We start from the raw sequence: 26805 nt of genomic DNA, 5'->3' as shown, positions 1-26805 counted from the left end.
ATTTCTCCAGCTACCTATTCATCTGCTCTGTCTTTCTATCTTACAGGCAGCCTGAACCCACTGAATGGTCCTCTGGCTAGCAATGGCTGCTACTATCCAAAGGTACCACTTGCTCTCACCAATCTTTCTCAGCTCTCACTGGGGCCTTTCTGAATGGCTCCACTACCTAAAGACTACACTTATTTGGTTATAAGGACACATGTGTATTCTTCTGTGCTTACTGTCCAGTCACAGCGTCAGTAGTGGGCCCCTTTTCTGGTCATACTGTTGAGTCTGCCAAGTTGCCAGCCCTCTGATTGATTGACAAGATGCAGCTTAGGGTCCTACTGACCACCAAAGCAGGGTTTTTTTTTTGCCTTTCAGCCTGGTAGCAGGACAGCCACCACCAACAATAAACATGGGGCTCCAGATGCTTTTTCTTGGATGATGTCATACTACTTGGATTTTGTTACATTCATATAGGCAAGTTGAGGGTATTCCATCACATTGTTGACTTGTGCTTGTGGCTGCTGGACAGGCTATGGGGATTCAAAAGACACATTGCTTGTAGCAGAGTGAGAAGCATCTCACCAACTTTTGTAGCTACCAGCATTCATATGGCTGGGTCCAATTCAGTTTCTGGCCAAGGTAATCTCGAGATGTTCTTGATGAAGGATTCATTAACAGCAATGCATTTGAACATCAAAAGGGAGATGTTTAGATTTTCTCTTGTTGGAAACGGTCATAGCCCAACCAAACCTGACTCTTGTCTAGATCTTATATTTAAAGACAATTATGAAATAATGGGGCAAACCATATTGTGTTGTTATGAAATCAGACTCATCATGGTAGAACAAGAGACACTATGATTTGCTTATTGGAATCAAATTAAGAAAAGGAAATGAGGCAACTCCCACATAATGAATATGAAAAATTATGGTATCATGAACTTTGGCAGCTATGTATTAGCACGTGTTTAAGCTTAAGTAGAAATAGTTGAATATTTGTGTTTTGAGGAAAGTTCACTGAATCCACAATTATTAATTCTGATTTTTCTCCACAGATGCTGCCAGAGCCTTCAGAGCAATTTGTATTTTTGTTTGTAATTGAATATTCCCCTTACTAAACTAACAACGGATCTGATTTCCAAGTGGAGTAAGCATGTTCTGAATTAGGAGTAAGAAAAATTCATAAAAGTCTTAGTTGCAAAATCTGCAAGTATTTTAACAGTTTTTATCAAAATATCAGAAAGAATGCAATCTATTAACATAACAAATACTAAGCATGTATTTTGGTTTTAGATTCTAAAATAACTTTCTTGGCACTTCATCATGAAGTAATTATGCCCAAATTTTCAATTATCCCTCAATACAAAAGTTTCTGATAATATGTATCTACATTACCACTGGCCATGCATGAAAGAAAGAATAATAGAATAGGTTAAATATGAAATGTGGCAGCAAATGTTTGAATCGCAAATAGCAACAATACATTTAATGACCGGATATCTGTTTCTGGGATGTTGATTGAGAGATAAATATTAGCTGCACAAAACTCCTCTAGGTCTTCTTTGTAATAATGGCAGAAGAATTTATAAACCTACCTGAAGGAGCAGATGGAGCCTTAGTTTCATGGTTCAATTATGTCAGCCTTGATTTTTGTGCACAAGTCCTGGGCTGAGACTTAAAAATAAATTCTGATCTGATTGCACTGAAAATGTATTAATTGAGCTGTACTTTACACTATCTTTGTGTGCCTCTTTCACATAAGGAGCAGTGTATCTTAACATTATGACTGCTGTTAACATTATCTTTTGTTTTAAAAAAAGCAACAAAATGCTCACTCTCCAACATCTCTCTTAACCCTTATATGGCCTGTGTTGTAAGATTGCTCGTCTGACATGTAGTATTGAATGATTCAAAACTGCCTTCAGTTAAGTATAGATAAGACTGAAGCCATCGGCCTAGGCGTTCCAGTAAGAATACTGGTGAATCCTATCAATGTTGAAACTTTATTGCTGGAACAGCACAGCAGGTCAGGCAGCATCCAGGGAACAGGAGATTCGACGTTTCGGGCACAGGCCCTTCCTCAGGAAAAGGGCCTGAGGAAGGGCCTGTGCCCGAAACGTCGAATCTCCTGTTCCCTGGATGCTGCCTGACCTGCTGTGCTGTTCCAGCAATAAAGTTTCAACTTTGATCTCCAGCATCTGCAGACCTCACTTTCTCCTTGAATCCTATCAATGGTCATCATTAAATATATTAAGTTATATATTAATGCCAGATGTCTGCATATGCACAGCAAAACTGTTGTCCAATTTGACCTGCTCCTCCACAAGCTTTGCGATACTGGTACCTCAGGGAAAGATTTGGAATTGAAATACATATAGTGGTGTGAATTTCCAATATTTATCCAACATACGCTCACTAGATAAGCTTGGAAAATCTTCTTCATTCAAATGTGATTGGAATTTTAGTCAGCATTGAAGTCATAAATTACTTTCAAAGGACTTCCATGGCACTGAAAATTAAATTTTACAAGTGTGAAGCCTCATTACTTGACATCTCATTTTGTTTAAATCTCTGCTATTAACAGAAAATAAATTTGTGGGTGGCACGGTGGCACAGTGGTTAGCACTGCTGCCTCACAGTGCCAGAGACCTGGGTTCAATTCCCGCCTCAGGCGACTGACTGTGTGGAGTTTGCACATTCTCCCTTTGTCTGTGTGGGTTTCCTCTGGGGTGCTCTGGTTTCCTCCCATAGTCCAAAAATGTGCAGGTTAGGTGAATTGGCCATGCTAAATTGCCCGTAGTGTTAGGTGTAGGGGTAAATGTAGGGAATGGGTCTGGGTGGGTGCGCTTCAGCGGGTCGGTGTGGACTTGTTGGGCCGAAGGGCCTGTTTCCACACTGTAAGTAATCTAAGTAAAATGAAAATAAAGTTTCCAATCTTTTATCTCTTGTTTTATCTTTCTTTCCATCTATTTCATTTACTGTACATCATTTACAATTGTATAAATATTATATGTGTGACTCACTGAGACTGATCAGCCACAGGATTATGCCTAAAATATTTCAGTTCAGACTCCAAATGTTGGTCATTATCTATATTTCACCAACTGTAATTTTTAATTATTTTCCTTCCCAATTCTAATTAACTAATATAATTCAGGCTATCTACTTTAAATTTCCTCCAGTTCTAACCTGCTGGTTTTGAAGGATTGTAATTTATGAGCACCTAAGTGAAATTAATAGATGTTTAGAGATGGTCAGGTGCTTTGCCCTTTTTGTTTTCATCAACATCCATTTAAATCAAAGTCATGAAAACCATTAATGAGCCTCAACAGATATTCTTCAAAGCAAAGTACTATCAATGCTGGAAATTTGACATAAAAACAGTAATATTGTACACAGTCAGTAGATATGGCAATACGTGTGTAGAGTAGATATTTAAAGTTTCAGGTGATTGCTACCATCAGCACTAGAAAAAAAGAACAACAATTTATTCTTATATAGCATCTCTAATATATTCCAAAAATCCAAAGCATTTCAGAAGAACATTTTAACCAAAGGATAACCCTGTGCTATATAAGGATGTACCATGACAAAGGTTCAAAAGCTTGGTTAAAAAAAGTAGATCTGAGGAATATCTTACAGGAGAAAATTGAAGTAGAAAGGTGGATGGAAAGATGGAGGCAATTGAAGGGAAGGCCACCATTGGTGGAATAATTATAAAAATCAAACAGACATGAGATTAGAATGAAAGAATCATGGATATCTCAGAGCATATTGGGCTTGGTGAAGATTACAGAGATAGAGAGAAGCATGGTCAGTCAGGAATTTTAAAGTCAACGTGAGAATTTTAAAGTCAAGGTGTTGCTTAACAAGGAGTCAGTGGAGGTCAGCAAGCATGCGTTGTTAGGAGAATGGGGTTTCTTGCAAGTTAAGACATGGTTAAGGCAAGTTAAGCAAAATTTTGCATGACCTCAAGTTGAGGGAGACTAGATAGAAGAGAAATGGAATAGTTAGAGGTTGAGACCTTTTCCAATTCAGGTGAGGGCTTATTAACCTGAATTGCTAACTGTCTTGTTGAATGTCAAAACTGCTTTTAATCATGCTAGTATAAGCATGATGATTAGGAGGGAGGAATTTGATGGGTGTTATAAAGCAAAGGTTGAACCCACACTCAGAACTAAAATCAAAACACCCAAAGAGGAGCGCCTCGCCCTATAATCTATAAAAAGAATGTAAAAAGTGGTGTAACCTGCTTCTCAGCAACTTCTAGTGATTAAATAAAATAAATCCCTGACACCCATTTTAAAATCAATAAATAACAATTTATTTATCTAACTCTGACAGTGAAGAAATGAACTAAACTAGTAACACACCGAATAAATCCCTTCCATCCAATAACTAATCCTGAATTAAGCAAGATTCTAATGGTAAGTTGCTTCAATAACTACAAGTCTCACTCATACACAAAAGAAAAATAGAATTTAGTCTTGAAATTATAGCCAGGTTACATGTCTTCTGGAATTTTCTGTGCCTTCTTCCATTGTTTTTCTGTCAAGTGTGCCTCCTCCGATTCTTCTGCCGGCAATGCAGTTTTCCGTCGTTTCTTCATAGTTGGTACCATTATTTGGATGATGCTTTCTCTAATACTTAAATGACTGTAAGAGTCAATTTCTCTCTTGACAGCTGAGAGCTGTTAACTCTGAATGGCACTGGAATCTTTGACCAACTGTCTCCTTTTTTTATACCTTTGATGACAAATCAATTTCTTATAGTAGCATTGGTCCTATGTTGTTAAAACCATCAGATTTAAATTTAAAGGTGTTTGGAATCTATGGGGCCTGATTCACATTGATTGGCTAAATTCAAAAGACTATTATCTTGGTAAAAATGCTACTTGGCTTGCTAACTGAATGGTCTTTCAATACAAATGTTTTAATTTGGGTGCTCTCTGTGCACCTGAAAATGGTCCAGCTGCTGCTGCTGCTCACTGAAATTTTAAATCTTTAAGCCCTGAAATAACACAATCTTTTAACGGGACCATGCCATGCTGCTGCCATGCCAACCCCCCTCTCCCCCCCCCCCCGCCAGCATTTTACAATTTTACAAACACCACACTCTAATTTCCTTCTTGCCAATTCACAATTATTCCACCCAACTTTGCAACAATGTGTGCAGTTTGGTCCATATACTGAAGGCTGTCAAGAGCTGTGGAGCAGTAGAAACAGTGTGAAACATTGCTCCTTTCTTTTTCCACTATGCCAATATTTCAATCAGTTCTGAAATTAAAAGGTTGCAGCGACACGAAACACATTTGAATCACACTAAACCACACTGTAAACAGAACAATCATATATTCTATTGCATGGAGCACAAACTTTGCTTTTTTATATAACACTTATAACAGAGTAAAATGTGCTAAGCTTCTCTTGTTATACGCCTTACAGAAAAAAAGGTACACTGCAATAAACATCTCACTACATCAATGCATATAGTATAAATTCTGGGTTGGAAAAGAGGTCCACAAGAATCTATATCCTGTTACAAAATAGTCCTTTATGAAGCTGGCAGCAAAGCAGTCGCATTGTTCTTTGCATCAACTCATCACTTGCACATCCAACTTTTGCGGGCCCTGCGTCATTATCCTGTGTTTCACTGTATGCTTTCATATCTATATCACTATATATTTTTGTCTATATCTGTAACAATACTTGCCTCAAAAGGGAATAATTATTGCTTTTCAGATGCATGTTGCTGACTACATAGTTCCTCGTGATCTGTGAAAAAGGAAAATGTAAAGTACATTGATAACATTCTCCACTTGCATTTGTATTACCATTGCAAACCTGTTAAGTACAGATGCATTAATGTAAAATTTGTTTTCTTGAAAATTAATGGTTGCTTCTGGGAGGGTGCACTGTTATGACCCTTATACAGTTTGCAGATTTAGTTATGAAAATAAGTGTGGTTAGAATAGGTTGACCTAACACTTGAGAAACTTCTTTCAGACTTCCTAATAGCAGCAGAGTATAAGTCAGAGTTCTTCAATATTTTCCACACATTATTATAACTTGATAATCTGAGTGTTAATCTGATTTTCTTACTTCTTAATTGATGTGATAACTATAATATTAAAAGAAGATTCTCAACTTGGATTATAAATTATTGGTGCATCAGAAATCTCTAACATCTATATGCAAATAGGTTAAAGCTATGCATTTTTATATTAAAATATCTGCTTTCTTACAAATTATGTGGTTAATCAAAGTATTAATTTTATTATTTTTTAAAATCCTGTCATGGGATGGAGATGTCTTCGGAAAGGCCAATAATTGTTGCCCATCCCTAACTACCCTTGAGGTTATTTGTACAATGAAAGAAACAAATAAGTCAGTTTTTACACATCAACTTATGATGATTCAGTTTCTTGATATAACAATCAGAGCTCGTATTTAACTTTCAGGTTTTTATATAAATTGACAATAAAAAGAATCTATCTTTTTGCAGTACATTTTCTTCAAACTCAAGATTTCTGTAAATATAATGAACACTAACATTGAAATAAAAACAAAGAACTGTGGATACTGTAAACCAGAAACAAAAACAGAAGTTGCTGGAAAAACCCAGGAGATCTGGCAGCATCTGTGAAGAGAAATCACAGAGTTAATGTTTCGGGTCTGATGACGCTTTCTCACAACTGCAACGTTAATACAAACGTTGAAATAATTGGATCCTATATAAAATGTTGAAACAGCATTTAATCAATATCTATCACTGCAAGTAACAATGCTATTTAGCATTCATCTTTATTAATCATTTGGTTCTGAACTTAACAAATGAGAACTTGTTTAAATATCAGTAAAACAAAAGCATAACCTTTGAAGATTATCAGCATGTATATGGCTTAAAGTAGTTGATTTCAAGATGACAACGACTGCATTTGTTCTGAATGGAAGATCAGTGTCAAGCAAAGCTGTTCCAGAGCCCTATAATATTTAAAACTCACCTAAAAGATTAACTGTTCTCTGAGCAGTCTGTGGAGAGAAAGCAGAGTTAATGTTGTGGGTATAGTAATCCTTTCTTTAGACTGCGTTCTCAGTTCTAAAGAAGGGTCACTGGATCCAAAACGTCAACTCTGCTTTCTCTCCACAGATGCCAGACCTGCTGAATTTTTCTAGAGATGTAAAGTCTAATTGTTGGTATCTAATTTTTCAAATCAGCTGGTCATTGTAAGCCTTTCAATGTTTAGGATTTTTGTCTCCACGTGTAAATTATTTACATGGTTACAAGGCTTTGATTATGCTTTGTCATTTTAAACACAGGAGATTTATGATTGATGCCAAGTCTGATGTTGGACAGGACTAGAATTCTCCAAATAAATTGCTTTTGAAACACTGGAATCTAAATGAATCTTTCATTTGCTGAGGGCAAACAAACAGAACTTTAATGTTTTCATATGTAGGGCTATTTTTCTTTCTACATACTCAAACATTCTATTTTAGTGTATTTCATTATGCAAATACAGCTAAATGACCCTTATTATGAAGAGCATGTGGTGCATAAAATATTGCTTTGCACTGGTCGGTTTGTATTCTTATTCATGCATTGTAACTTTATTTCCCCCACACAGAGATTAGGAAATGCTTGCCATGGGAAACAATGAAGGAAATCAAGTGGTCTTTTAAAAAAATGTCCAGAAATAATTGCCCAGACTTTCCAGTGATCAGACAGTCGTTTTAGCAGAAAAGTGCACTTGGGCAAGGGGACCCTGAGGAATCCCCAGCACAGCAAACTCCAAGGGAATTGCCTTGGAAACTGAGGATTCTATTCGGCTATTTCCCGATGCCTAGAACCCTTTGAAAAAAATCAATGTAAAATCAGAGAATTCTGCTGCAGGTAAGTAAGTAGTCTCCTAGGAAAAGTTAGACGATTAAAAAAGCTTGTCTAACCCTTCAGTGAGTATTAAACTGACCCACTACACTTCTTCTATACCCTTTATATTCCCCAGACACGATTACCACCGCCACACCTCCCCCCCGCCCCGTACCCTCAGGACACAACAAACTCCTCCCTGCCTAGAGCTCGCTATCCTCCCCTGATTTTCTCTTCCTCTGCTGTTGGACCGAAACCCATCACGGAGGACCCGATTCACGTTCCCCCGTCCTATGATGCTGGCCCTTTGATTCAGAATATGGCAAATAGCTGCTGTGAAAAAGGCAGAGTGGTTTACCTTCCAACTGGTATTCGGCGCCATAAGGGACCTCTGGATTTGTATTTCTGGAGGAACCCTGATCGGAAACCTATGTCAGAAATGGGGAGCTCTTTCGCTATATGAAAAAAGAACGGAGTGGCAATCTACATCTGATCTCCACTCCTCGGGAAATCTGGCTCACGACAAATTGTTTAACAAAGTTAAACATTTTGGTTTTCAATTGTTAAATGGTTTGCATGTTAATTATATCTTGATGTATCGTTGAAATAAAAACTGTATATAAAAGGTCTCAAATTTATCCAGGGAAGATTTTGGAATGGCGATGTGCTGTTATCGTGATGCAAACCAAAATGTTACGCGTGCCATTGCAATTACTGGTTTATAATGTTGAAATCAGGTTTATAAGTCTGCTGCAAAAGCACAAATCAAGTTCTTTATGTGGGAGGCGAGTTCCAATTAAGGAGAATAACTCTCCAGTTGTAAAAATCAATAAAATGCTGCATAGCTGTGCTAGAATTATCGAGTTCAGTGCTAGTAATAATGGGGAAAAGTCATTCGCAAACTCTACAAACGGATTGAAACTTCGCCACCATTTGTCAGATGAGCATCAGGGCAGAGTTCCACTCTGCTACATAATTTATTTGTTAAAATTATTTTGATATTGTTAATGGTTCTCTCCATGAAATGTCACTCTCTCGTTCCCATGTCCAACCTTTTTAATCTCCAAAATCCTTAAATTTATTATCTCCTGTAAATCCATCTTTCTAGAAACTTCACACTTGAAACCCTCTGATCATATTTTTGACTGCACCTGCCACATTTCTTTAAAGGGCTCCTGAAAGTCATAAATATCAAATAGTATGACCACATGGTCTCTCCTTAACCTTCTCCACCTGCCTGCCACATTTAAAACTGTTGACCATACTATTCTCCTTCCGTGCCTGTTCCATATCATTCAACAGGGTGGAACTGCTCTCCTGGTTCTATTGTTACCTTTTTGATCAAAGTTAGTGGATCAAGTGCAGTGGTTTCTCTTTGCACTCCTGCGTATCAGTTGCCTTTGGTGTCCCCTGAGGATCTATCTTTGCTGCTTTCATATTTCTGATCTACATGCTATCCTTTGGTGGTATCACCCAAAAATAGACCACCAGTTTCACAGTGTGTACTGACAAAACCTGGCTCTGCCTCACCGCCACCTCTCTCCAATCCATCATTGCCAATAAATAGGAAGAATGCTCAATGTATTTTACATCTGACATCCAATCCTGGATGAACAGAAAACTCCTCCAATGTAATATTGAAAGAAATTGTCTTTGGTGCAAACTCCATTCCCTAGATATCAGCTCCAGCTCTCACTATCACTAAGCAGCAGACTTTTACCTGCACAACATTAGACACACCCCTGCCACAGGCTATCTGCTGCTTATCCATTCCTTTGTTACCCTCTTGACCTTCCACATGCTAGCTTCTATAAATTTAAAATCATCTAAATCTTTACTGCCCATGTCTTTATTTGTACCAAGACCCATTCCCATCAACTGTGAGTCCAGTGACCCTTCAGTAGAACACCTGCTAAGTTTCTCCAGCACTTTTTGTTTTTGTCACATAACTTCATAGTCATAGACTCATATAGCACAGAAACAGACACAATGTTCCAACTTGTCCATGCTAACCAGAAATCCCAATCAGACCTAGTACTATTTGCCAGCATTTGGCCCATATCTCTCTCAACGCTTCATAATCATATGTCCACCTAGATGCCTTTTAAATGTTGTAATTGTACTTGCCTCCACCACTTCCTTTGGCAGCTCGTTCCATTAACACACAATCCTCTGTGTGAAGAAGTTACCCCTCAGGTCCTTTTAAAATCTTTCCCCTCTCACTTTAAAGGTATACCCTCTAGTGTTGGTCTCCCCCACACTAGGAAAAGGACCTTAGCTATTCACCCTATCCATGATTATTGCTGTTTGAAAATATGATAAACATAAAATATAAAATGTACAGATCGTGCATTTGAAGTAGCCAATTACTTTGCTTTCAACAAACATCACTTTCACTAATAATATTTTGTGAAGTTGAAATTATTTATCATTTCATTGTTTTTTTTCAGTATTCTGCTTCAGTTCTCAAACATTATTGGAATTGGCATCAACAAAGCAATATTTTCAACCAGGTTTCTACTAACAATGAACAAAATTATTTTAAACCTTGCAATAATCATGTAAGAATATCTGCAACTCAGCTATAATTGCTTACATTTAAAGTGATTTCACGAGTGAACCTGAACAATAAATCATATGATGTAGCAATAAATTGTTTAAATCATTCCAAGATGTATTTGGTTTCTGTAGCAACCAGTGAAATCTTTAACTGCAGCAACAATTTTATTTTAATCTACAAACACTAACACCCAATGGTTACACAGACCTAGTGTTGAAATGACAGGTGTTTAATAAGCATGAAGAAAGGTTCCTTGTCTGTCCAGCACTATTTTATGCCTTCAATTACAGATTGCCTTTGTAAATCAAATAGTAGTTCATTCTAACTAAAATATTCTCCATTTCTCAAAACCAGATTGCTGAGACATATGCATTTCTCCCAAGAGAAGCAGTGACCAGGTTTTTGATGAGCTGCACAGAATGTCAAAAACGAATGCACATAAACCCGAATGGTGTGGACTCAAAAGGTAAATGCTGGATATTTATTGAACATTTTTTTAAATGGAATAGTTAACTTTCTTTCTGCCACGTGTAAAAGATAAATAATAATGCAGTTTATTTTATACATTTTTCAGAAAATGAAAGACCTTCCTCACTGGCTGGCGTGATAGATTATAATATGCCCATTACTGCCACATACTTGAAGCAGATGAAACTCCAGTTTATGAGTACACCTCATCACCTGGTAAGTTTGACAAATAATGATGACAATTCATACTACTTTTAGTTATACTAATAATTTAAATGGTTTAATTGAAAAACATCCATTTAATACAACGTTTTATAATTACCTTGGATAAATTTGAAATATTGTCACAAAGAACCGTCTATTGTTTCTTTGGGCTAATTAAAAACTACGTGCCTGCATAATTTTGTATGGAAAGTATGCCAAAATGGTTTACATTCATGTTTTCTTTGTTGAGTGAATAACATATTTACAGACAGGACTAAACAATTACACTTTTACTGTTTTAGCATTTTATTGATTTCTGTGATGATTTTAAAAAATAAATAATATTTAATTTACCAGTCTATTGTATTAAAAATAAACATGGAAAACTGGAAAGCCTTTCTTGTATTAGTATGAAAAAAAAATGCATAAACATTTTTTCTACTAGTAGGAAAGTCTAGGAACTGAGACCACAGCCTCAGAGTGAAGGGATGACTCTTTAGAATAGCGATGAGGAAGAATTAATTCAGCTGGAGAGTGGTGAATGTGTGGAATTCATTGTCACAGAAGGATATGAATGCCAACTGATTCAATGTATTTAAGACAGAGATAGATATATTCTTGATTAGTAAGCGGATCCAAGGTTCCAGGGAGAAGGCAGAGAATGATGTTGAAAAACATATCAGCCATGATCAAATGGTGGAGCAGACTTGATGATATGAATGGCCTAATTCTGCTCCTATATCTTATGGCCTGATGACTGCTCTTCCTCTTTTGTTTTGTTCTTGCTATACAACTATTGCCCAAATTCAAATGTAATATTCCCAGAGGCCTGGGAGCAGGTCAAAGGGGTAAAGGAAAATATAGAGGAGCTTTGAGCCAGGAGCAAATAAGTTATGTCATAGAAGAGGCAAGAAATATTAAAAACAAAATACATTTGTATGTTTATCTAATAAAGTTCATGTTTCATAGCAGCTGAATAACAAGGTATTTTTGCATTTTCACATTGTATAGTTTGAGATAAGTTATTTATTATATATAAAATCAGGTAGCTGTCTGAGTCAAGCTTGCCCTCTTGTGTTTAAGATTTGTAATTAGTGCATTTATTTTAAAACAATATACATTTCAATAGTTCATAGAAATGTTTACACTTATTTCTTGATAATTTTGGCAAATTTCTGCTTGAAATGTATTTGAAAAAGTTGTGAAATACAATGCACATCTCAATGCTGTCAGTTGAAGTCACTTAACCAGAATTTCAAACAAAATTAAATAATTGTACAATAATGATTACCTTGGCAATTTTTAGACAGTTTTACAATCTTTTCTAAAGTAGTTAGTGATTCCTATGGCCTCAGCAGCACACAAAGTCACTATATTTGCTATTATTATGGAAGTTAAGGCATAATTCAATTGATAAAATAACAAAGAACATTTGGAACAACATGACATACCTGTATATACAGTAAGTCCCTATTTTCAGTTGTCTCATTTAGCAGCATTTTCCTGTCACATTGCAGATATAATAGGAAAGGATCAATGTGTACACTTAACATTGGAACTTTTGCTTGATCATTATTTAACACCAGGGCTGACTTTGTTTTGGAAGGGGCTTTTGTGCTGCCTCAAACACACGCAAAAACTTGATCCTCTTAATAACCTCTTGCCTGGCCAATTTTCTTTCTCCCTTTTCTTTCATCCTGACCATCCCACACCCCCCTGCTTGATAGTTATATTATTGAGTTCAATGTACAATCATGTCTAGGAAGCAAAAGAAACAGAAATAAAGCTAGAATTAAAAACAAGTGATATGAGAGAAAGAAACAACTAAAGATTTATTAAAATTTAATAATAACTAAATTCTAATAAATTCAATTTAAAATGGAGACTCTCCTCACTTATGAAATTAAAGTTTAAAACTATAGATATTGTATGTATCTATGTCATTAAAAATTCACTTCTATCTTAATGTATCACTTTAATTTATTTTGGGTGTATTTAGTTGTTACATTCTGCAATTTCATGTCCTTTGTGTTTATGGAAACGTATCAATGGTTCAGTTAGTTCAGTTGGTTGGAGGGCTGTATTGTGATGCAAAGTGATGCCAACAACACACGTTAAATAGGACTGAGATGAGGAGAAATTTCTTCATTCAGAGGATTACGAATTTTTGAAATTCAGTACTCTGGAGAACTTTGTTGAGTTCAGTAATTGAATACATTAAAGATAGAGATCAATAGATTTACAGATATTAAAAACAGTAAATGATATGGGGCTTGTTTAGAAAATGGCATTAAGGTAGATCCAAGTTTATCTCAGCTAGAATGGAAACCAAACCCTGTTAAGGGTGTTGATCAGATCCATGTGCTAGCTTTCTAGCCAACTAAACTAACTTGCACCCAATTATCAAGCAAACTTATTAAAGTATACAATGGAACAGTTACCAATGAAACTCAATGCAAATTCAAGAAACATCGTTTCATCTTTTATTACTCTATAGCCTTCTGGGCTCAATATTGAGTTCAACAACTTTATATTGCAACATCTGCCTCCATCTTGTTCTATGTTTTCTTCTGGCTTATTTATTTCTTTATCCCTTCATGCTATATTCATGTATTTTATATGGCTTCTATATACAGATTCTGGATACAACTTTTATTTCTTTACTATATCATTACCATTCTCTGACTGTAACATCATGAAGTTTTTCATTAGTTGATGTTTCTGCACCTCCACCCAAACAGACTTGTATTTTTCTTCTATTTTCTTCCACCTTATACTAACTTAACATCTCTTATGTTTCTGTCTGTCTTCAGTTTTGGTGAAAAATCATTAATTTGAAATGTTAGTTCAGTTTCTCTTTACGGATGTTGCTTGATCTGCTCAGTATTTTCAGCATTTTCTTTTGTTTTTATTTCAGCAAATATATCTTGTAATGACCACAGATGCAGTACAGTAAGGGAAATTTGGAATGTCTTTAAAATGTCTGTGGAATCTGTAATTATTTGTAAGAACTCTTGAGAACGATCTTTAAGCGTATGTATCAATTTTAAAGGGATTAATTATAATTTTCTTGGATAATTAATACTTGCCCTTGCAACCTGGATCTGGAAGCAGAACCAAAGAAAGTTAACATACAAAAACCATGTGTCTGGCAAACATAAACAGGAGCTGCATACAGAAAAGAAAGCTACAAGCAGAGAAGCTAGGGCAGAGGACAGGGGAAGCAGGAAATGGTGAAAGCTATCAATCCAAAATGCAGACATTGATGAGAAAGTAGTCAGAGACAGAAAGAGGAGCACAGAATGTTCCTATGTTTTTGTGTTTGGTCAAGAAGAAGACATGGTCTGTTCAAAGTAGTGTGCAACTGGCAAAAAACGAATAAAACTTTGATAGCTTCATGAATAGCGCAGAAATGCAAATGTGTGTGTTTGCCTAGAAGTGGCCAGAAAGTGAACATGACTGTTATTAGTTTAAAAAAAAACTTTGGAACATTACAATATAAGGATTGAAATAACCTGAAAAATATTATCTGATGATAATTGTGTCCATGTAAATGAAAAAGTGAACAAAGGACCCCTTACCTACCCTGCATGAATAAAGAAAACATAAAGGGAAACTATTTAGCTCATAAAGCTCCATTTCTGTGGAAGTAGCAGGAGCAAATCCTGGAGTTGAGTCCGACAAGGGGAAGTGAGTCCTGGAGCGGAGGTCTACAAGAAGAAGCTAGTCCCCGTGCAGAGGCTGGCACAGGGAAGAGAGTGGCAGAGAAAACTTGGAGCAGCTGAGAGCTGGTGCAGAGTGCACTGGAGGCTTGGAGCGAAGCAGGAATGGTTTTTGGGCTGGGGTCTGGCGCAGGCAGTCAGACCATGTGTGGAAGCCCCCTCAGAAAATGAACAGGAAATGACATCACCACAAACCCAGGAACCCCATCCAGGAGAAAGATATAAATAGAAAGCAGGAGACAACAGCTTCGCTTCACTTGGAGGTCGCCACTGATGATGTTATCTAGCCAGGTAACGAAACATCTGGATATCAAACCTACAGCTCAGTGAGCAAACCTACACACTAAATCTCAACCTGAGCTACAAACCTTCACAAACCTTGCAAAGGATATTCTAATTCTAATGTAGTTGGGGGTTTCACGTGATGTACCTTTGTTCCAGCAAAAACTCTCCCAGTAAGATGGCAGTGGAATAGGGTTTCTGAGCCCACAGCTCACCCACTCGGTCTGCTTTTCCTTTTGTTCTTTTTTCTCCTCTTCTTTGTTTAATCTTATTTTATTTACCTCTCTGTTGAAGAACTTGGTCGTGGCGACAGCATCAACTGTGGTCAGTAAGTGAGCCCTGTACGGACTCATTACTGTGGACGAGGTGAGTTTGAGATCCTGGCAGCTTTTATATCGACGAGGCAGTCCTAGTGCTGAATCATGGCTGCTGTGGTGGAGGCGAGTGTGAATTCCTAGTGGCATCTGTCTCCAGCTCAGATTCATGGAAGTGGTGGCAGAGGTGAGGCTGGGCCCAGTATGGGACCCGGTGGCATTGGCGAGGTAGACCTGAAGCAAACTCATTGTGTCGGTGGAGGAGAGTTTGGGCTGGAGCAGTATCTGGTGGCATTGGTGGCGTCTGCATTGGCAAGGTCCAGCGAGGACTCATAGTGGCAATGGCATCAGTGGAGGTGAGATGGTGCTGAAGACACAACTTGCATTCCAATGAAATCATCATGGCAAAAGGGGGCTTGTGCCTGGCTACCAGGCCCATGGCCCATCGTGGAGCATTTAATAAGGAGGACTGTAAAGATGAACACTTATTTTTCTGCCTTTATATTCTATGGTTTGATTTATTTTTCTGTATTTTAAGATGGCACTAGAGAGTGACTACACTTCACAACATTTTTCACGTGTATTTTGTCACAAAATACACAAGATAATAAATAAATCAAATCAATTATACCAATCTACCTTTCTATTTAAAATATATTTTGCCTGTTTATTCATGTTTGATTTGTACTGGTGCTGATTTGTGTTAAAGTTTACAATACAAAGAACCCTGTTGGTAATTTCTACATATGCAGGTCATTCAGTAAATTTGAATATTTTGATTTACGCGATAGGTTTATCCTGTGTGAAATGTAACAAAAATTGGGGTTAGATCTGGGATATGAACCCAGAGATTGAAGTTCAAGAAATTTTTCAGAATTTAAACAAGATTTCACATTCGGTGTTGCTATACTGAATTAGGAAATTGACATGAATATCTTTGAAACTCAAGCCTTTGCTGAAAGGAAAGTTCTGACTCCGAGTTGTGAATAGTTGCAAAAAGATGATTCACAGGCTGTAGTAGAGCTCGTGGGGATTAATGTGTGATTGGGAGCTAAAAGGGTCTGGATCCTTGAAGTCTTGGTAGGTATTTGAAGTTCGAGGAGGAAAGGATCAAATCTGTCAGTGCCCAACTGCAACTGGCCAGAATTAAAAGGGTAAAACTAAGCAAGATTAACTTAGAGAGAAATTATCAAGAGAGGAAACATGTCAAAATGGAACGTTAGTTCGGATTTCACAAACTTGAGGTGATGAGGGGATACGAGGCTTCCTCAAAGAGAAATTTTCTTAATTTTGATTTAATTAACAACTTCTACTACCTCATTTTAGTGAGAATGGACTGCGAATATACTGTGTCCTTTAAGAAATTCACCACAAATCTGAATTTGTGTAAAGAACAGTGGGCTATGCTTCGATAAATTGTTTTAGAAAGGAAGTCTTTGGATTTATCTCAGCAGAGCACTTGTGTGATTATGTGAAAGTAAAAACTGCAGTACCGAATGCATCTGAGTTGATGCCAGAGGCCCACAGACAGAAATTTAAAAGCTTGATAAAGAGGACATGTTTGACCCATTTTGCTTCTGAAAAAGGGTCATACCAGGTTTGAATGGTTAACTCTGTTCTTCTCACCACAGATGCTGCCAGACCTCCTGAGTTTCTCCAGCATTTTCTATGTTTGTTTCAGACTTTCAACATCCATAGTATTTTGTTTTTACTTGATGACTTTACTTACATGCTTTACTGGTGATTTCTGTGACACTGGCAAACTTTCAATTTTCTTATAACTTTCCCTTGACTGTAGTAGAAATGTGGATTACAGAATGATTACCATGGCTTCCATTGATTAGATTTCTTTTCAGGCAAATGATCTGCATGACACTAATAGTATTTCCCTTCAGTCTTCAGTAGATATATTAGTGTGTTTTGTCTCTTTACACCAGCTGCAATCACATACTTCTCTTTTCCATCTTGTCCACCTTTCACAAGGATCTCCTGATTAGCAGTGATCGCTCCAAATGTCCTGTCTTGTTTTATTATGACTCACTTTGTGTTGATTTTCTACTGATTTGATACTAATGACAGTCTTAAACAAATGAAACCTTTGGAGGAGTTCTGAACACTAACTCATAACATGAGCAACCTGTTGTAGATTGTGGGGTTATTTTGAAAGAAACATAAAAATGTTGAGCCTATTGAAGTGGATCATAGGAATCATTACTTAGCTTAATACATTGCAAACGCATTTGCAACGTGTCTTCAGAATCTGTATACTTGTAGCATTCCGTGCTAGATTATATGGGGACTGACTTCATTCCTAGAAATATTTTCAACATTTCTGACAAACAGTGGATCACTGTCAGGCACCATCATCTCTGGCAACCCACAAGTAGGAAGCCAACTTTTCAAAATTGCAAAAGTTTTTTCACTTGTGGTATAAACTCAGCATTTATCCACCTGCTGTACATATCCACCAAAATAAGGAATTCTGTCATCTATTTCAAAGAAATCAACAAATACTTCTTTGCATGATTTCCTTGTGTTGAACCAATGAACTTTGGATGCATTATTTCTCATTCTAGAGACATACTTTTCAATAATTCTTCAATATCTCTGTCTAATTTTGGATACCAAAATCAGTTTCTTGCTACCACTTTCATACAGACAATCCCTGTGTGCTTTTGATGTTGTTTCCCCAACAATCTTTCACTAGAATTTGGTGGAATACTATAAATAAACCCCAGCAGTTACAGCATTGATAAACACCCTTCATTACTATGTGTGAGATATTGCTGTTGTTTCTCATCACACTGTTCAGGCCATCTATTCATGAAATAATTGAGCATTTCACTGAGCACTACATCCCTGGGACCTTCTTAATTAATTTCTCTAGAAAACAATGGCATGTCATTTATATATGGAAAGTAATGTACGGGTTACAAGCTAAGAACGAATCAATCTCAAGTGCATCCACATTATAATGATCTACTGACTAAATTTCATATTTTTAACATTGTACCAAGGAGTCATTAAAATCAAATCCACCTCTGAAGTCATGTTACTGTGAGATCGTAGCCTGTTTTTGAACCAAATATGAATTTAAGGACTTGGTGGTTAATTAACAAAGTGAATTTTCTATCATACAGGTAGTTGAAGAATTTTGTAATACCACCTGAATGTGGCACAGTGGCTCAGTGGTTAGCACTGCTACCTCACAGCACCAGGAATCCAGGTTTGACTCCACCTTTGGATGACTGTGTGAAGTTTGCACATTCTCCCCATATCTGCTTGAACTTCCTCTGGATTTTTCCATGCTAAATTGCCTGTAGTATTCAGGGATGTACACGTTGGTTGGATTAGCCTTGGGGAATGCAGGGTTACAGAGATAGGAAGGGGGCTGGGTCTGGGTGGAATGCTCTTCAGAGGGTCAGTTTTAGCTTAGTGGGCTAAATGGCCTGCTTCGATACTGTAGGGATTTTATGTTCTGTGATGATTACGTTTCTGTCTCACCTTGTGAGTGACATCACTCTGGCTTCATTGATGAATGTGAAGCAGAAACAACAGGTCTTTCAATCCAGACAATCTTCCATTACAATCTTGAATAACATAGGGGAGTGGTGATTGCCTAGTGGTATCACTGTTGGACTGTTCGTCCAGAGATCTAGGTAATGTTATAGGGACCTGGATTCAAATCCCACCATGGCTGATGGTAGAATTTGAATTTAATAATAAAAACTCTGGACTTAAGAGCTTAATTGACCATGAAACCATTGTTGATTGTCAGAATGACCTTTAGGGAAGAAAACTGTCATCCTTACCTGGTCTGGCTCACATGAGACTCCAGATCCACAGCAATATGGTTGACTCTTAACAATTAAGGATGGGCAATAAATGCTGGCTCAGCCTAATCAGTCCTTGCCTTTCCAAATTTGTGTAAATCCTGTCCTTCAGGATTCCCTCCAAAAACTTGCCCACCACTGACATCAGGCTCACCAGTCTATAGTTCCCTAGATTGTCGTTACCACCTTTCTGAAATAGTGGTACCGTGTTAACCAACGTCCAGTCTTCTGGCACCTTACCTGTGACTATCGATGATACAAATTTCTCAGCAAGGGACCCAGCAATCACTTCCCTAGCTTCCCACAGAGTTCTAGGGTACACCTGATCAGGTCTTGGCGATTTATCCACCTTTATGCATTTCAAGACTTCCAGCACCACCTCCTCTGTCATATGGACATTTTTCAAGATGTCACATAAATGCAAGGTGCTGCATTTTGGGAAAGCAAAGCTTAGCAGGACTTATACACTTAATGGTAAGGTCCTAGGGAGTGTTTTTGAACAAAGAGACCTTGGAGTGCAGGTTCATAGCTCCTTGAAAGTGGAGTCGGAGGTAGATGAATAGTGAAGAACGTATTTGGTGTGCTTTTTTTTATTGGTCAGAGTATTGAGTACAGGGGTTGGGAGGTCACGTTGTGGCTGTACAGGACATTGGTTAGGCCATTGTTGGAATATTGCATGCAGTTCTGGTCTCTTTCCTCTCGGAAAGATGTTGTGAAACTTGAAAGGGTTCAGAAAAGATTTACAAGGATATTGCCAGGGTTGGGGGATTTGAGCTATAGGCCGAACAGGCTGGGGCTGTTTTCTCTGGAGCATTGGAGGTTGAAGGGTGACCATATAGAGGTTTACAAAATTATGAGGGGCATGGATAGGATAAATAGTCAAAGTCTTTTCCCTGGGGTAGGGGAATCCAGAACTAGAGGGCATAGGTTTAGGGTGAGAGGGGAAAGATATAAAAGAGACCTAAGGGGCAACTTTCTCACACAGAGGGTGGTATTGCAACATTTAAGAGGCATTTGGATGGGTATATGAATAGGAAGGGTTTGGAGGGATATGGGCCAGGTGCTGGCAGGTGGGACTAGATTGGGTTGGGATATCTGGTTGGCATGGACGGGTTGGACCGAAGGGTCTGTTTCATGCTGTACATCTCTATGACCCTATTTCCCCACATTCTATATCTTCCATATCATTCTCCACAGTAAACACTGATGCAAAACACTCATTTAGTATCTCCTGCGGCTCCACACAAAGGCTGTCTTGTTGATCTTTGAGGGGCCCTATTCGTTCCCTAGTTACCCTTTTGTCCTTAATGTATTTGTAAAAACCCTTTGGATACTCCTTAACCCTATATGCTAAAGCTATCTCATGTCCCTTTTTCCCTTGCTGATTTCCCTCTTAAGTGTACTCCTACTGCCTTTATAGTCTTCCAAGGATTCACCCAATCTCTCCTGTCTATACTTGACATATGCTTCCTTCTTTTTCTTAACCAAACCTTCAATTTCTCTAGTTATCCAGCATTCCCTACACCTGTCATCCTTTCCTTTCATCCGAACAGGAATATACTGTCACTAGACTCTCGTTATCTCATTTGTGAAGGCTTCTCATTTTCCAGCCGTCCCTTTACCTGGGAACATCTGCCCCCAATCAGCTTTTGAAAGTTCTTGCCTAAAACCGTCAAAATTAGCCTTTCTACAATTTAGAACTTCAACTTTTAGATCGGCTCTATCCTTTTCCATCACTATTTTAAAACTACTTGAATTATGGTCGCTGGCCCCAAAGTGCCACCCCACTGACACCTCCGTCACCTGCCCTGCCTTATTTCCCAAGACTAGGTCAAGTTTAGCACCTTCTCTAGTAGGTACATCCACATACTGAATCAGCAAATTTTCTTGTACACACTTAACAAATTCCTCTCCATTTAAATCCTTAACACTATGGCAGTCCCAGTCTATGTTTGGAAAGTTAAAATTCCCTCTAATAACCACCCTATTTTTCTTACAGATAACAGAAATCTCCTTACAAATTTGTTTCTCAATTTCCCTCTGACTATTCGGGGGTCAATAATACAATCCCAGTAAGATGATCATTACTTCCTTATTTCTCATTTCCACCCAAATAACTTCCCTGGATACATTTCTGGGAATATCCTCCCTAAGTACAGCTGTAATGCTATCTCTTATCAAAAATGCGGCTCCCCCTCCTCTCTTGCCTCCCTTTCTATCCCTCCCATAACATTTGCATCCTGGGACATTAAGCTGCCAGTCCTATCCATCCCTGGGCCATGTTTCTGTAATTGCTTTGATATCCCAGTCCCATGTTCCTAACCAGGCTCTGAGTTCATCTGTCTTCCCTGTAAGGCCCCTTGCATTGAAGTAAATGCAGTTTAATTTGTCAGTCCTACCTTGTTTTCTACTTTGTTCCTGTCTGTCCTGACTGTTTGACTCGCTTCTTTTCTCAACTGTACCAGTCTAGGATTGATCTCTTTCCTCATTACTTCCCTGCACCCGACCCGTGGTCCATCCCCACCACGCCCACCACCCCAAATAGTTTAAATCCTCCTGAGCAACTCTCGCAAATCTCCCTGCAGGTATATTGGTCCACTTCCAATTCAGGTGCAATCCATCCTTCTTGTTCAGGTCACTTCTACCCCAGAAGAGATCCCAATATCCAAAAGTGTGAATTGTTCTCCCATACACCAGCTCCATGCATTCATCTGCTCTATCCTCCTATTCCTACCCTTACTAGCTCCTAGCACCAGGAGTTACCCAGATATTACTACTATCGAGGACCTCCTTTTTAAATTCCTGCCTAACTTTCTATATTGTCCCTTCAGAATCTCATCCTTTTCCCTTCCTATGTCTAAGGTTCCAATGTGTACAATGACCTCCTGCTGGTCCCTCTCCCCTTTGAGAACATTCTGCACTCTCTCTGAGATATCCTTGATCCTGGCACCAGGGAGGCAACACACCATTCTAAATTTTCGCTGTAAACATGGGTTTGTGCATGGGAAATCATGTCTCACGAACCTGATTGAGTTTTTTGAAAAAGTAACAAAGAGGATCGGCGAGGGCAGAGCGGTGGACGTGATCTATTATCAGTAAGGCATTTGACAATGTTCCCCATGGGAGACTGGTTAGCAAGGTTAGATCTCATGGAATATGGGGAGAACTAGCCATTTGGATACAGAACTGGATCAAAGGTAGAAGACAGAGGGTGGTGGTGGAGGGTTGTTTTTCAGACTGGAGGCCTGTGACCAGTGGTGTGCCACAAGGATCGGCGCTGGATCCACTACTTTTCATCATTTATATAAATGATTTGGATATGAACATAGGAGACATAGTTAGTAAGTTTTCAATGACACCAAAATTGAAAGTGTAGTGGACAGCGAGGAAGTTTACTTCAGATTACTGTTGGATCTTGATCAAATGGGCCAATGAGCTGAGGAGTGGCAGATGGAGTTTAATTTAGATAAATATGAGGTGCTGCATTTTTGGAAAGCATCTCTTAGCAGGACTTATACACTTAATGGTAAGGTCTTAGGGAGCGTTGCCTAACGAAGGGACCTTGGAGTGCAAGTTCAGAGCTCCTTGAAAGTAGATTCGCAGGTAGGTAGGATAGTGAAGAAGGTGTTTGCAATGCTTTCCTTTATTGGTCAGAGCATTGAGTATAGGAGTTAGGAGGTCATGTTGTGGCTGTACGACGTTCGTTCAGCCAGTTTTGGAATACTGCATGCAATTCTGGTCTCCTTCCTATTGGAAGGATGTTGTGAAACTTGAAAGGGTTCAGAAAAGATTTACAAGGATGTTACCAGGGTTGGAGGATTTGAGCTATGGGGAGAGTTCGAATAGGCTGTTTTCCCTGGACCGTCGAAGGCTATGATGTGACCTCATAGAGCTTTATAAAATCATAAGGGGCATGGATAATATAAATAGACAAAGTATGTTCTCTGGGATTGGGGAGTCCAGAACTGGAAGGCATAGGTTTAGGATGAGAGGGGAAAGATATAAAAGGGATCTAAGGGGCAACTTTTCCATGCAAAGAGTGGTGCGTGTTTGGAATGAGCTGCCGGAGGAAGTGGTGAAGGCTGGTACAATTGCAAGATTTAAAAGGCATTTGGATGGGCATATGAATAGGAAGGTTTTAGAGAGATATGGGCCAAGTGCTGGCAAGTGGGACTACATTAGGTTGAGATATCTGATCGGCATGGACTAGGGTTTGTTTTCGTGATGTACATCTCTATGACTCTGTGACCCTATGATGCTTTCATTCTGTGAATGAAAAAACACAACTCCAGTGGTGAGATATCTCACACTAAAACCAGTTATTTCTTGGGATCAGAGTGCTATCGTTAGTCAGTATTTTCTTCACATTTAAATGCCTTTTGGCAGTCTAGAGGCACATCCAAGCTATTTCATCTTTGAACAGTTGGTACAGTACGTTAGCTAAGTCCGGTTGAAGTTAAAATGAAATCAAATCATCTCTGTGAATGTTGTAATTTATTCTTTAGTCACGAGTCTCTTTGCTTTCAAAGTAGATTTAACTTTATCCTGTGTTAGATGGATATCTTTATCTATTTGGTGAGGAGGTCATACTTTTGAAGCTGATTTTGCATTATACTCATGGATTTCACTCCCTTCCCTTATTGTCATTTCTCTGTGGTGTTTTGGAATAGAAATAACTCTCACTTTCTGTTTAATTGGTCTCACTGTTGCAAAACCACTATTCACAACTCTCAACTGAACTGCAGTATCACCATGCAATCATACTTTAAGGTTCTTATGGCACAGTGGTAACATCCCTATCTTTGAACCAGAAGGACTCAACATAGAAAGATGTTGGCAAAGGGGTTCAAGCTGAATTGAAAGTGGTTGCAAATGAAATCAACGCAGCATTCAACCAAGTATTGCTGCAAAGTGACTGAGTAAAATTGAAGTTAGTGGGAATAAGGAGGAAAGCTCTCCAAAGCCTGGAGCCATATTTAAAATAGGGGAAGATGGTTGTGGTTGCTGGAAGCCTATCACTTGAGCCTAAAGACATTGCTCAGGAGGTTGTCAGAACAATGTCCTAGGCCTATTCATTTTCAACTGTTTCACCAATGAACTTCCTTCCATCATATGGGAATGTGCAGCAATTATTGCAAAGTGTTCAGTTTCATTCACCATTTCTCAAATAATAAAGCATTTCTGTATGCAGCAGGACCAGGACTACATTCACGCTTGGGCTATTAAGTGGCACATAAAATTGACACCACATAAATGCCAGGTGCCAATCATCTTCAAGAGGGAACCTTGAAAGACAAGGAGTCAAGGGTTCTGGGGTGCAAATAGGAAATGTAGATGACACCACAACGAGACCAGTCATGATCTTTCGAATGGGGGAATAGATTTGAAAATTCAAATAGTCTAGTCCTGCTCCAAAGTTCTGTATTCCTAACAGGCTCACTTTAACGTTCAACAGCATTATGGTAATTGAATTCTCTACAGTCACATCCTAGGGATCACCATTCAGCACAAACTCAACTGGACCAGGCAAGACATGTGACTATGAGAGTTGAAAAGTGTGGCGCTGGAAAAGCACAGCAGGTCAGGCAACATCCGAAGTTCAGGAAAATCAACATTTCGGGCATAAGCCCTGCATCAGGATTGTGGGTTGATGGTGATAGGTCAGAGCGGAGAGTGGAGTGAACAGGTGGGAAGAAAGATGGACAGGTAGGACAGTTCAAGAGGGTGGTTCCAAGTTGGAGGATTGGATCTGGGATGAGATGGGGGGAGGGTAGTTGACAAAACTGGTCGTTGTTGCTGCCATGTGGTTGGAGTGTCCCAAGGTGGAAGATGAGGCGTTCTTCCTCCAGGTGTCGAGTAGCTGGGATTTGGCGGTGGAAGAGGCCCAGGAATTGGATGTCCTTGGCGGAATGGGAAGGGGAGTTGAAGTGTTCAGCCACAGGGTGGCGGGGTTGTTTGGTGCATGTGTCCCGGAGATGTTCTCTGAAACGTTCCGTGTGTTGGCATCCTATCTCCCCAATGTAGAGGAGACCACATCAAGAGCAATGGACACAGTAGATGAGGTGTTTGCACATGCAGGAAAATCTCTGCCGGATGTGGATGTTTCTTTGGGCCCTTGAATGGAGGTGAAGGGGGAGCTGTGGGCTCAGGCTTTACCAAGGAAAAGTGCCGGGAGCAGAGGGTGGGTTGGTGGGGGGGGGGGGCGTGGACCTAACAAGGGAGTAACATAGGGGCTCTGTGGAATGCTGATAGGAGTGGGGAGGGAAATATGTCAGAGGATGATGTGCCGTATCTGGAGATTGGTGGGATGGAAGTTGAGAACTAAGGGGATTCTATCCTTGTCAGGGCAGAGGAGACAACCTGGGGAGTGCAGTGAGAGAGAGAGAGACTCACTGCGAGTCAAAGGATACGGCAGGATATAGATCAGTTGCATTATGGACGGAGAAATGGAGGAAGGAGTTTAATCCGGGTAAGTGTGAAGTCATAGAGATGTACTGCACAGAAACAGACCCTTTGGTCCACTTGTCCATGCCAACCCATATATACTAAATTAATCTAGTCCCATTTGCCAGCACTTGGCCTATATACCTCTAAACCCTTCCTATTCTTATACCTATCCAGACGCCTCTTAAAGGTTGTAATTGTATCAGCCTCCACCACCTTCACTGGCTGCTCATTCCATACATGCACCACCCTCTGCGTGAAAATGTTGCCCCTCAGGTCCTTTTTAAATCTTTCCTGTCTCACCTTAACCTATGCCCTTTCATTTTAGACTCCCCTACCCTGATGAAAATATCTTGGCTATTTACCCCATATTTTATAAACCTCTTGTAAAGATACGCCTCAGCTTCTGACACTCCAGGGAAAATAATCCCAGCTTATTCAGCCTCTTCCTATTGCTCAAACACTCCAACCATGGCATCCTTGTAAATCTTTTCTGCACCCTTTCATGTTTCACAGCATCTTTCCTATGGCAGGGAGACCAAACTGAATGCAGTATTCCAAAAGTGGCCTAACCGATGTCATGTACAGCCGCAACATGACCTCCCAACTCCTAAACTCAATACACTGACCAATAAAGGCAAACACCTTCTTCACTACCTTGTCTATCTGCGACTCCTCTTTTAATGAACTATGAACCAGCACTCCAAGGTCTCTTTGTTCAGGAACACTTGCCTTACCCTGCCATTAAGTGAACAAGTACCGCCCTGATTTGCCTTTCCAAAATGCAGCATCTCACATTTATCTCAATTAAACTCCCATCTGCCACTACTCAGCCTATTTGCTCATCTGATCAAGATTCTGCTGTAATCTGAGCTAACCCTCTTTGCTGCATTACACCACCAATTTTCCTGTCATCTGCAAACCATACCTCTTATATTCTTATCCAACTCATTTATATAAATGACAAAAAGCAGTGGACCCGATGCCAATTCATGTGGCACACCATTGGTCACAGGCTTCCAGTCTGAAAAGCAACCCTACACCACCACCTTGTGTCTCCTACCTTCGAGCTAATCTTGTGTCCAATGGCTAGCCCTCCCTGTATTCTTTGTGATCTAACCT

The 26805-nt window shown here is 39.1% G+C and overlaps 1 protein-coding gene across 9 annotated transcripts in view; it reads left to right on the top strand.

Annotated features, from left to right (window-relative positions):
- Positions 1-26805, top strand: part of nol4lb (nucleolar protein 4-like b) — a 427907-nt gene that overhangs the window by 151597 nt on the left and 249505 nt on the right. For all 9 annotated transcript variants that reach the window (XM_043710520.1, XM_043710524.1, XM_043710522.1 and 6 more), the window contains 2 exons: positions 10771-10882; positions 10991-11100. In XM_043710520.1, coding sequence (XP_043566455.1) covers positions 10771-10882; positions 10991-11100 — 222 coding nt within the window. The remainder of the gene's footprint in view (positions 1-10770; positions 10883-10990; positions 11101-26805) is intronic.

This window comes from Chiloscyllium plagiosum, chromosome 20 (genome assembly GCF_004010195.1).
Source record: "Chiloscyllium plagiosum isolate BGI_BamShark_2017 chromosome 20, ASM401019v2, whole genome shotgun sequence".
In the NCBI taxonomy this organism is placed as follows: domain Eukaryota; kingdom Metazoa; phylum Chordata; class Chondrichthyes; order Orectolobiformes; family Hemiscylliidae; genus Chiloscyllium; species Chiloscyllium plagiosum.
The sequence above is the reverse complement of the archived record's forward strand: the minus strand, read 5'-3'. Positions and strand labels throughout refer to the sequence as shown.